The 13,175-nt window shown below is 45.3% G+C and overlaps 1 protein-coding gene across 2 annotated transcripts in view; it reads right to left on the bottom strand.

Moving 5' to 3' along the window:
* TMEM232 (transmembrane protein 232) overlaps positions 1–13,175 on the bottom strand; it is a 512,842-nt gene that overhangs the window by 408,339 nt on the left and 91,328 nt on the right. For both annotated transcript variants that reach the window (XM_029571869.1, XM_029571874.1), the window contains exon 4: positions 303–408. In XM_029571869.1, the coding sequence (XP_029427729.1) occupies positions 303–408 (106 nt within the window). The remainder of the gene's footprint in view (positions 1–302; positions 409–13,175) is intronic.

Here is a 13,175-nt window from a genome sequence, read left to right as displayed (position 1 = left end):
TGGCAGATTGAGGAGTATAAACTGTTGAGAATAGCTGGGATGCACAGTAGCCTCTGTCTAAAACAATTCTCATAGTGACCCCTAGTAGTCACTACAGGAACAGCACCCACACTGAGCAGTCCCCAACAGACACAAGTCAAGCATATTACATATACAAGTATAGATTGTATTGTATCATGTTATGTTTTATGGGCTTACTGCATCATTATATTAATAAATTACAACATCTAAATTTCTATACAAATAGTTAAACAGATCCAAGATAGTTTGAAAGTAAACATAATAATATTAATAGATATTACCTTCCTGGATTTTGCCTTTGCATTGAGCCAACAAAATTAATTCTGTCCATGCTACTGGGAGATCCACATATTCCCCACAACCCAAAGAGCTAAAGCCTGATCTTCTCTGTAAGGAAAAATTTAAAAGGAAATGGGAATTAAAAAGCTTTTAGCTTTGAGTGCAATACAATTCATTCCAGTGTCAATTGGAATAAAAGCAAATCATTTAAGTACAATCAACCAAATCAAGCACTTTATTTCTATATAACTTCACCTAAATACACTTAGGGGCGGATTTTAAAACCCCTGCACGCCGGCGCGCCTATTTTGCATAGGCCGCCGGCGCGTGCAGAGCCCCGGGACACGCGTAAGTCCCGGGGCTTCCTGCGGGGGGCGTGGCGGGATGACGCGGCGTTTAGGGGGCGGGGCGCGGTGTTTCGGGGGCGGCGACGTGGGCGTGGTTTCGGCCCGGGGGCGTGTCCGCGGTCTCCGGAACAGCTTTCAGCAGACGTAACTTTGCCGACAAAGGTAAGGGGGGGGTTAGATAGGGGCCGGGGGGGTGGGTTAGGGAGGGGAAGGTGGGGGGAGGGCGAAGGAAAGTTCCCTCCGAGGCCGCTCCGAAATCGGAGCGGCCTCGGAGGGAACAGGCAGCGCGTGCTGGGCTCGGCGCGCGCAGGTTGCACAAATGTGCACCCCCTTGTGCGCGCCGACCCCAGATTTTATAAGATATGCGCGGCTACGTGCGTATCTTATAAAATCCAGCGTACTTTTGTTTGCGCCTGCTGCGCGAACAAAAGTACGAGCTCACGCAAGTATTTAAAATCTGCCCCTTAAGGTCTGATTCATTAACCTTTTTTCCCATTGACACATAATGGGAGAAAAGCATTAGATAACTCAGGTCCTTAGTTTCAAAAACAAAGTAGTACAACTTTTCTTATTAATTCAGTCAATAATTGTAATAAACAAATAAAATGCACAGTAGGTTACTGTATAATATATTGTAACTTCCATCTTGAGATGTTTTGGAAAAGCAGTTTACAAATGTAAAAATGTAATAAAATTAAATGCAGCTCCATAATAAGAAATATTGTTTCTACTATAGACTGTATTCTTCATAAAGTGTGACACAATAGGAAGCTAAAATAATTTTAATTATGGTGCTTGCTAGAGTTATATATTCAATATGTTGTAACCAAATTCAACTCAAATAGTGAGAGAATTTTTTTTTATTAGCAAAAATGGCAAAAATTATTATTATGCTCACCTTCCAGTAAACTTCAGAATCCTACACAAATCCCTCACATTAATACACAAAACGATCCACAATCATCTACAGCTCGACCTTGAAATCCCTTTCAGACTCCACACCTCAACCAGACCAATTAAAGAAGCTTACAAAGGAACTCTGCAAGCCCCCCCAACCAAAGCCGCACAGCTCACTATCACGAAAGACCGGGCATTCTCGATAGCAGGCCCTACTATCTGGAACAACATCCCCACAGATTTTAGATTGGAACCATGCCATCTAACTTTCAGAAAAACACTTAAGACATGGCTTTTCCGCCAAGCCTTCCCGCAACCTTCTGAAGCACACTAACGGCCCTTAGCCACAATTCACGATTTCTGGAACTAGAAACCCCTAAGCAGCCAAAATATATAAAATTCTAATCTGTATTGTGGCCTTCCCGAGGCTCGAGCCCGCTCGTTTTTTAGCGAGCTGTGCAGGGGAGGCTTACCGCAGTGCAGCACAAAAGAGAGAAGAAGCAAAAGGGAAAAGAGAGAAGAGAAAGAGAAAACAAAAAATAAAGAAAGAAAAAACAAGAAAGAAAGCGGAAAGCAAGAGAGGAAGTCACCAACCCAGCAGGGTGAGTTTACCACACCCACCGAGAGGCACCGAGCCTATCACAGGGCTCTCTCTGGCCTTTTAAATAACCGCGCCGCCGGATCCCGACAGCAGCAGCATTTCCCTACCTCCCTCTGCCGGGGCTCACGTGGCCTTCCCGAGGCTCGAGCCCGCTCGCTTTTTAGCGAGCCGTGCAGGGGAGGCATACCGCAGTGCAGCACAAAAGAGAGAAGAAACAAAAGGGAAAAGAGAGAAGAGAAAGAGAAAACAAAAAATAAAGAAAGAAAAAACAAGAAAGCGGAAAGCAAGAGAGGAAGTCACCAACCCAGCGGGGTGAGTTTACCACACCCACCGAGAGGCACCGAGCCTATCACAGGGCTCTCTCAGGCCTTTTAAATAACCGCGCCGCCGGATCCCAACAGCAGCAGCATTTCCCTACCTCCCTCTGCCGAGGCTCACGTGGCCTTCCCGAGGCTCGAGCCCGCTCGCTTTTTAGCGAGCCGTGCAGGGGAGGCATACCGCAGTGCAGCACAAAAGAGAGAAGAAACAAAAGGGAAAAGAGAGAAGAGAAAGAGAAAACAAAAAATAAAGAAAGAAAAAACAAGAAGGAAAGCAAGAGAGGAAGTCACCAACCCAGTGGGGTGAGTTTACCACACCCACCGAGAGGCACCGAGCCTATCACAGGGCTCTCTCAGGCCTTTTAAATTACCGCGCCTCACTCCGGCGTCGCGCGACTAAGGGGCCTGCCCCTTAGCGTGCCCCTTTGCGAGCCTTTTGTGAGGTTAGTGCGAGGATCCAACAAAAACTCCCCCTCCACAACTCAGACTTGCCACCGCAGAAGCTCACACCATCCAAATCCAATACAACTGCACTCATCCAGCACTCATCCAGCAATCAATCATACAGAGCTTACCCAGCGCTCACTCAACTAACATTCATCCAGCGCTCATCATCATCCAGCGCCCATCCAGCAATCAGTCATACAGAGCTTACCCAGCGCTCACTCAACCAGCACTCTCCCAGCGCTCATCATCATCCAGCGCTCATCCAGCAATCAATCATACAGAGCTCACCCAGTGCTCACTCAACCAGCACTCTCCCAGCGCTCATCATCATCCAGCGCTCATCCAGCAATCAATCATCCAGCGCTCATCCAGCAATCAATCATACAGAGCTTGCTCAGCGCTCACTCAACCAGCACTCTTCCAGCGCTCATCCAGCACTCAGCCCCAAAAACAGTTCATCGTTTATAACTAGAGACCTAAAATTCCTCCAGTTCAGAAACACTTCCAGCATCCGGACAGACAACCCACACCACTCTCCCGGAGGTCAGAGCACTCCTACAGTCGAACCCAACATCCATACAAACACCTTATAGCAACCATCCAGACCTCTCCTTCTTCGGACAGACAACGCCATCGACCTCTCAGATATCTCTAGCACTCTCCCAGACCCTACCAATCGTCATTCAGACTACACCTCTTCCAGAACACCTATCCTCATGCTCACTTACAATATCCCAATCATTCACAACCAAAGGAGGAACTCCATAACTAACTTCTCCAACGTCATACAAAAAAGAATTATTCCAATCATGACCTCTCCATTGAACCAACTACTAGGCCTCACGCTACTCTCAGTAACCCTTTTCAATGCGCAATCCCTAACTAAAAAAACACACATCCTCAACGATTACCTCCTAGATACCAATCCAGACATCTGTGCAATCACAGAAACCTGGTTAAAAAACTCGGACATTGCTCTAATCAACCAACTACCTACTCATATATATGACATCTTCACCTTTCACAGACTCAAAAAAAGAGGAGGTGGTCTTCTTATAGCTACCAAGAAAGAACTCAGGCTAACCGCACATCCAATCAAGACTGAGTCCAAATTGGAATTGGGTCTAGTCAAATCAAAACAACTACAACTATTGTTAGTCTACGCTCCGCCTGGAGTTCTTGAAACAGACCCCTCGCCCCTCATAGAAACCATTGTGAAACATATAAACTCAGACCTCCCAACTATGATCATGGGTGACTTTAACCTCCATACGGACGCTATACCTCGTTCCTCGAATTGTGAAACCCTCCTCACCTCTCTCAGTGCAATGGGATTCACTCAGACCATCAACAGCCCTACTCATAAAGCGGGACACACGCTGGATCTAATATTCATCAATTCTACCTTCTCGGCAACAATAGAACCCTTTGTACCCCAATCCCCTGGTCAGATCATTTTCTGATAGAATCCTCCTTCTCCACATACAAACAGACACACACCTCACCTCACCTTTCTAACATTCAATTCAGGAAATCATGCCCATCCGATATACTTAGTGATCAACTCTCCAAGGAACTCACTAACCTAGACCTATCCAATCCTGACTCAGCCCTTTCCTCCTGGCATAAGATTACGGAAGCAGTTGCAAACAAATTGTGCCCAATTGCCTCCAAAACAATCAATCCCTCAAAAAAAGGCAACCAACCCTGGTTCACACCTGAACTAAAACAAATGAAACAGGACCTACGTCACAAGGAAAATAGATGGCGCAAAACCCCCAACACAGCTACCCTTTCAGCTTACAAAGGATTTCTACATCACTACAGGACTTCTATTCTACTAACAAAAAGGGAATTCTATTCCAACAAAATACATCATCTCCAATATAATGCCCAAGCATTGTTCTCATACGTAACACAAATCACTAAATCAACCCCTCCGCCTATTCCAGACGAACAAGCTCTATCCAAGACTAATGAGCTTGCTACTTTTTTTCAACAGAAGATCTCAAATACGCTTGCCCTCCTACCTCCAACTACGACTCCTCTCACTTCAGGCAAGAATCCTCATTTCCCTTTGAGAGCCAAGCTTGACAATTTTGACTCAATCTCCACCAAAGAGATCGAATCCCTCCTAAAAAGACAGAAACCATCCAGCCACCCAGCAGATAATATCCCGTCGAAACTCTTGCTTCTCATCCCAGACACAATTTCAGGACCTCTGACAAGTATCATAAACTGCTTTCTAACTCAAGGGATATACCCAGACAGTCTAAAAACCGCTTCTCTCAAACCCCTCCTTAAGAAACACAATCTAGACCCTAATGTTCCAGCCAATTTCAGACCCATCTCTAATCTTCCATTCTTAGCCAAACTAATGGAGAAACTGGTAAACACCCAGCTTTCAGAGTATCTAGAAGATCACATCATCCTATACCCTTCGCAATATGGTTTCCGCAAATCATACAACACGGAAACCCTCCTCATTTCTCTTACAGACCATATTATAATGGGTTTAGACAAAGGCTACTCCTTTTTATTAGTCCTGCTAGACATCTCGGCAGCATTTGACACCGTCAACCATTCCATCCTTCTGGATCGCCTAACAGATATTGGTATCTCTGGATCAGCCCACAGTTGGTTCAAGTCCTTCCTCAGCAATAGAACCTTTAAAGTCAAAATAAATAATAAAGAGTCACCTTTAACGAAGTCCACTCTTGGTGTTCCACAAGGATCCTCCTTATCCCCAACCCTCTTTAACATCTACCTCCTCCCCCTTTGCCAATTACTAACCGATCTCAATCTAATTCATTATCTGTATGCAGACGACGTACAGATTCTAATCCCTATAACAGGTTCTATCTCAAAAGCTCTCTCTCATTGGAATAACTGCCTCCTATCTATCACCAGTCTTCTCAACAGCCTAAACTTGGTCCTCAATGCCTCAAAAACAGAGCTCCTCCTCATCTCTTCAAACGAAGAAAACCTCCCCCTTCCATCCCCACACAACGCCCTCATCACCCATACTCATGTCAGAGACCTTGGGGTAATTCTAGATAATCGACTAAACCTAAAGAAAATGGTCAACACCACATCCAAAGACTGCTTCTACAGACTACAGGTTCTAAAACGTCTCAAACCACTCCTATTTTTCTATGACTTCAGGACAGTCCTCCAAGCATTGCTATTCGCTAAGATCGACTACTGCAGTGCCCTCTTCCTAGGCCTCCCCAAATCTACCACCAAACCACTGCAGATGATACAAAATGCCGCAGCGAGATTGCTGACCAACACCAGCCGTGGTGAACACATCTCTCCCATTCTCAGAAACCTACATTGGTTACCAGTGAATTTTAGAATATTATACAAATCAATCACCTTAATTCACAAATTCATCCACCATCAACTTCAACTCTATCTTGAATTCCCCTTCAATCTACACTCCTCCAACAGACCAACTAGAGATATTCACAAAGGAACTCTGAAATTTCCTCCGACTATAGCCACACGCCTCTCCTCGACCAAAGACCGAGCGTTTTCGATCGCAGGCCCATCTATCTGGAATAATATCCCTTCAGACCTCAGATTGGAACCCTGCCTTTTAACTTTCAGAAAAAAACTCAAGACGTGGCTCTTTCACCAAGCTTTCGGGGATTCCCCAGACAATCACTAGTTGCCCTTCTCTTACTTGGACGATGGCCTTTGATCTTCATGAACGATGACTAGGGCACCTCTAGGTTAAAGCACTCTTAAGCTTTAACCCGTATCCTCTATTGTATTTCTTAATTATTTCCACCTTTACTTCCTTCCAGCTATATAAGCTTCCAAGTTCTTTACCCTTGTTGAATGTAACTTGCCTTATTCATTTCTTTTGTTTAATTTTCTTTAGTTATGCTACAGTTATACCCTTGTTAAATGTAAACCGATCCGATATGGTTATTACTATGAAGGTCGGTATAAAAAAGTGTTAAATAAATAATAAATTAAGTTCTCATCTATTTGTTGTATGCTTCTATATTGTTAATATGTATTGTTATTATGTTCTCAGCTATCTGTCTCCTTCTACCCTTTTTCCAGCTACCTATGCTTCCAAGTTTTAGCTTCCTTGTTGATTGTAACTTTGCTCCTTCTGTTAAATGAATATTGATTATTTATTATTCATTGTTAAAGTTCCTCCCTGTTTTATGTAAACCGATTTGATATGGTCATTACCATGAAGGTCGGTATAGAAAAATGTTAAATAAAAATAAATAAATAAATAAAAGGAGTTTTCTTTTCTTCTACTTAGCCATCTTAAGCTATATTTCATTAAGAAAAATAAACCACACAGCCTCCAGATCCAACAGAGTTATATCAAAGGAGATACTCTGCTTCCAAACTTCAAAAGTCCAAATAGCCACAATTTACAGGAATAGCATTCCACTTGAATGAAGAAATGTCTTCAAACCAAACTTGCACTTAAAATCCTCTATTTATAGCCATTTGCCACGTAGGCTAAGTTCAACCCCTCTGCCCTCACCCCCCCCCCCCAAATATAATTAAATCCCTGGTGTCTAGGGTTCTCCTCCAACCCCCCCAAAATGAACCTTGGTGGTCTAGGGGGGAGGTGGACCCCCACCTCTACACCCTAATCTTCCAGTACCTTGAAATGAAATCATTGATATTAGGTGGAAGATCCAGGGCACCCCCTAGCCCAAACCCGGTTGACACCATTTTTCAAAATGGCACCAACCAAGCCTTGCCACATCATGTGAAAATGACACTGACTGGGCCTGGGGCTAGGGGGTGCCCCAGGCCCTCTGCTATCGAAGATAATATTTCAAAGTACTGGTGGGCTAGGGGTTAAGGTAGGGGTCCTACTGCCCGCCCCCAACCATCATGGTCCATTTTTATTGGATTGGGGGTGAGGAACCCTAGCCACCATTGATTTAATTATATTTGGAAGGGGCAGGTGGAATGGGCCAGGGGGTCCTGTGCCAAAGGTTCCATTTTTTGGATTTAAGGGAAGGGGTGGGGAAGGGACTGGGCTAACACTATGCATTTGGCCTCTTCTTTTTTAGTTTTATTTTGGGGGGCAGAGCCACCTCAGGCTGTGGGGAGGCGGGTGGGGGCTTGCATTGACCCTCAGGATAATTTTTCTTAATTAGGGGAGGAGCATCAGGACTTGCGTTGAAAAATCTATAGCTTCCTCAAATGCAATCAAATAACAGGGTTAACATTTTTTTTTGTCAGCCGTGTTATTTTATTTAAATAAGCTTGCCTATGCATAAGCTGCTTTGCTTGCATTAAGCAATTTTATGCATGCAAACGCATGCACAGCAGCTTAGTTCCATAGGGGGAGGAAAACCTTTGCTCTATTGCATAATATCATATGATAGTGCCATGATATGACAATATTGTGGATAAAAAGTATTTAACTGATGTTACATTCTGTTTAACTTGCGAAATTGCCTTAGTAAATTTACGCCTAAACTTGATGTCATCACAATAAGCATTTTAGCCAACCGGCTATCTTCAAGTGATGAAGAAAGACTAAAGAGGTTAGGACTTTTCAGCTTGGAGAAGAGACGGCTGAGGGAGGGATATGATAGAGGTGTTTAAAATCATGAGAGGTCTAGAACGGGTAGATGTGAATCAGTTATTTACTCTTTCAGATAATAGAAAGACTAGGGGGCACTCCATGAAGTTAGCATGTCGCACATTTAAAACTAATCGGAGAAAGTTCTTTTTCACTCATCGCACAATTAAACTCTGGAATTTGTTGCCAGAGGATGTGGTTAGTGCAGTTAGTATAGCTGTGTTTAAAAAAGGATTGGATAAGTTCTTGGAGAAGTCCATTACCCGCTATTAATTAAGTTGACTTAGAAAATAGCCACTGCTATTACTAGCAACAGTAACATGGAATAGACCTAGTTTTTGGGTACTTGCCAGGTTCTTATGGCCTGGATTGGCCACTGTTGGAAATAGGATGCTGGGCTTGATGGACCCTTGGTCTGACCCAGTATGGCATGTTCTTATGTTCTTAAACTATGATCTTAAATACATATTTATTTATTTAAAATCTTATATTCTGCTATCTTCCAGCTAAAAGCATTCAGAGTAGATTACCTAATACAATAAGAATAAATAAAGGGAGGGTCACGTGTTCCGGTGAGGACATGTCTCTGACCGGCTCCGGGTCTCTTGCCCTCAATCTTGCCTAATTGAGCTGATAGTCATTGCAGAACATCACATTTACCTTTGGTAAGCTTAGCGCACATTAGCATCTATACTTATATGTGTTATGTTTTTGTAAGGATGTGAACCCTGGGCCGAGATGAGAGTTGTCTCCGCCCACAGGGAGGAGCTCTGTGAGCCTCACCGTCAGCAGGTGTGGTCTCAGTTCCGTAGGACACAGCTGTATGTTAGAGACTTTATTATGCAGGAAGGAAAACAGAGCCCGTGGAGCGGGAATGTAAATAATATAGTTCAAGCAGTGGGGAATTCCCAATGAGAGATCACTGTGGTGAAGATCCGGGAGCGGGCTACGCCAGGAATCCTCCAGCCGAATATAGGTTACCTAAGGAATGCAGATCCGGTAGTGGCCTGCAGAGCGGGATATGCCGAGGATATCTGTGCAGTAGATGATGAGTAGCAGATCCGAGGTGCAGGAACCCGGAAGTGGCTCCTGTAGTTGATGTGCCGATACCTGTAGCACAGGGTTTGCTGGAATGGCTTCAGCTGAAAAGAAACGGTAGTGGCCCGGGGAATGGGGTATGCCATAGGAGACTTCAAGAAGTAGATGTCGAGAAGAATGTAGAAGTACTCACAAAGGTAGTTCCAAGAGAGTATCCCGAGAAGCAGGATAGGTCGTAGTCCAAGGCAGGAAGGCCCTCCAAGGAGCGGATAGCCAGGAACGCAGAAGATCCCCCGAGGAGCAGGTGTTCGCATGCCAAGATGAGAGTCAGGAACAGAAGTCCAAGAATGAAGCGGATTCAGCAACGAGGGAACTCCTTGCTAACTCGTCCAAGGCAAGGGCCGGTCGGTTTAAGTACAGCATCGAGTTGACATCATCGGGAGGGGACGCCCCCGAGGTTCTCGCCATGACATGTACAAAGGAAGCCCTTGCGCATGCATGCCTATGTGATTCCATATCCAAGATGGCGGTCGGCAGTGCCCACACTGTCCTGGGAATGCCAAGAGGGTCAGCAGAGGTTAGCAGAAGCCACCATTTGTTCCAGAATCGACGGTTCAGGGAAAAAAGAGGTGTGCATGAGAGGTCACAGCCGTCTGCGACCGATGAGCACAACAATATGTCTAAATCTCCATATAGGATGATGGCAAAACTCACGAAAAAAAGATATGGACAAGCTGAGGCCTAGTATGGCCAAAATGGCCGCCAGCACAGAATTGCTTGCACCAGGCAGAATAGATGCAGAGACACTAACAGCGTTGACCCAAGCAGTAACAGCTGCACTCTCAACTAAATTGGACACGATATTGGGCCAGTTGTCAGAGGTCCAAGCAGCATTGCAGGAAATGGGCCCATGAATAGATCACTTAGAGGGCCGTGTGACCTCGGCAGAGGATGATGGTCTGGAAAATACCTACCATCTTGATGGAATGAAAAAGCAACTAGCTGCTCAAACAGAAAAATTGATGATTTAGAGAATCAATCCCAAAGGAATAACCTGCATTTTGTAGGCATACCGGAGGCAGTGAAGGATGCTGAGCTTTGCAAAATGCTCTCAACATGGCTACTGGAGGCTTTGCAACTAACGACCCTGGTCTCAAACCTGATCATAGAAAGGGCGCATAGACTGGGCACATGAAAACCTTCAGAGAATCAGTCAAGAACTGTGAGAGAACAATTTTTGAATTTTGATCACAGGCAACTTATTTGGACAGCATCCAGAGGACAATCTTCTCTTATTTATAAAAATTCTCCAATAAAGATATTTCAAGATTTCTCACTGCAGCTGCCGGTGAAACGGAAAGAGTTTGCTCCCATATGCACCTTATTGGCGAAGAAAGTTTGCATTACTTTTCCCAGCAAAGTTACATATGTTTGTCTCATCAGCAGAAGCCTCGCAATTCATGGAAACACTAGTGTCTGGTTGAGTGTGCAAGCGGTACTCCCTGTTTACTTTTCGTACTATACTACACACTCCAAGCTCCGGCCTAATAACAAGTGATTCATAACTGCTCCAATTTAATTTGGACTGAGGAAGGGGGAAGTTATAATCATATGGCAAGGAAAAATGTCTTTATATTCCCTGGTTGGGATAGTCAATTAAAGCTGAGACCCGAACACACGATTGTGACCCGAGCTCTTCAAAGAAGGACAATATGTTTTGCTTGTTTGGTTTGGAGATTGGGCAGGGGGGATTGGGAGAGAGGGGTAGTAAAAGGGGAGGGTCACTCCAGTAGTTGTACATGATATTTGTGGTATTGTTCAGGAGGGGACATAAGAGTTTAACCCATGTTCAGGTGACATCTTTAAAGGGGAAAATTTACAGCTGGAAGGATGATTTTTATACTCCGTATCTAAAAGGCAGGCTGGCTTACACAAATATTTTGAGAGATTATGGCTGAACCAATCCTAGTAGTAATTTGGAATGTAAACAGTATGGGTTCTCTGATAAAACGCCAAAAAATTGTTGCACATTTACGTCGATTAAAGGGAAATGTGGTTTTACTACAAGAGACCCATATGTCAGATATAGAACATGGTAAATAAAGTAAAGGAGGATTCTCTCAAGTATTCTTTTCTTCAGGCACAACTAAAAATAAAGGAGTAGCAAATACCATTTCAATTGATAAAAGAGTGGAAAGATAATACAGGGAGAATGTTGTGAGTGCGAGGGTGTGGTCGCTTGCTCTAGGGGGATGTGAGCTCTTAGGCCACAGTGCGGCTCAGGGAGGAGCCCCAAGGCACATATTATGGGAGGCGAGAGTGTCCAAGCATGGGCTGGAGCTGGAACAAGGCTGGACCAGGATCAAGACGTGGAACATCTAGGAACTGGAACAAGGCAGGCTCAGACCTCCACTGGACCTGCACGCACAGGTGAGACCCAGCAATGCAATGCTGGTCTCAAGAGTAGCCCTCCAGCCACTCGGTAGCCCTTCCGGTCCTGCCACTTGGGAACGACAACTGCGTGAGGCCAGACGGAGGCTAAGGGCAGGAACATGAGACATGGAACTGAGGAACTTGGAAGACTCAGACAAGGACTCGAGGAACTTGGAAGACTCAGACGAAGACTTGAGAAACTTGGAAGTGTCAGACAAGGATTCGAGGAACTTGGAAGACACGGACGAGGATTCAGGATTCAGGCACTAATACAGGGTGAGTACTACCCTGTATTAGTGATGCCCTACACAGCCGCCCATAGCTGATTGTGGACCATGCCGGAAGTGAAGCAGACTCAAGGTGAGAAGATGAAGACTTGAGCTGGAAACATGACGAAGATTCAGAAGAGGCCTGCACCGAGGCATGCCCTACACAGCCTCCCATGGCTGGTCGCGGACCACGCTGAAGCGGAGCAAGCTCTGGCTTGAGTCTAGGACATGGACGGAAGCAGGAACAAGGAACTCCAAAGACCAGAAACAGCATTCCAGACTCAGGATTCAGGAACAGACCTCGGCATTAAAAGCAAGGGCCTTCTGGAGACTTGCGCTGCAGATGTGAAGACAGGTCTCTTGCCACGAAGCGCCCTACACAGCCCCCTATGGGCTGGTCATGGCATGCCATGACGGTGGCATGCCAGGAAAGGTGGACAAGCAGGAAACCTGGAAGCAGGATGAAGAGCCAAAGATGGGAACATCAGGACCAGGACTGGAATATGGAACATCAGGAACATGGAACAGGTGACGAAGGAGCTCTGACAAGGAACAAGGCCAGGAACAGCAGGAATATCCAATGAAGATGACCAGGAACATCCAATGAAAAACCATCTAAACACAAGGAGACCACGGAGGACCTTGACCGGACAGAAGTAGCATGGACGACCATGAGGATCTGATGCAAAGGCCCCAAGGAGTGGAAGCAGAGCCCTTTTGTAGGGCTGGACATGGCACGGAGTGATGACATCATTTGTTGGGGCCGCGGGGCTTTTCCCACTGCTGGCCTTTAAAAGAATAACAGAGGCGCATGCGCGCGCCTATGCAGGACCTGGAACAGGCAGAGAGGCAGCAGAGTCAGCAGCATTCCTGCTGCAAAGTGAAGCGCGGCGGCGGCACCAGTTCCACGAAGAGAGGACCACAGCGGCTGCTTCCCCTGCCATGAAG

This window comes from Rhinatrema bivittatum, chromosome 1, assembly GCF_901001135.1.
Source record: "Rhinatrema bivittatum chromosome 1, aRhiBiv1.1, whole genome shotgun sequence".
Lineage (NCBI taxonomy): Eukaryota > Metazoa > Chordata > Amphibia > Gymnophiona > Rhinatrematidae > Rhinatrema > Rhinatrema bivittatum.
This window is presented reverse-complemented; position numbering and strand designations above follow the sequence as displayed.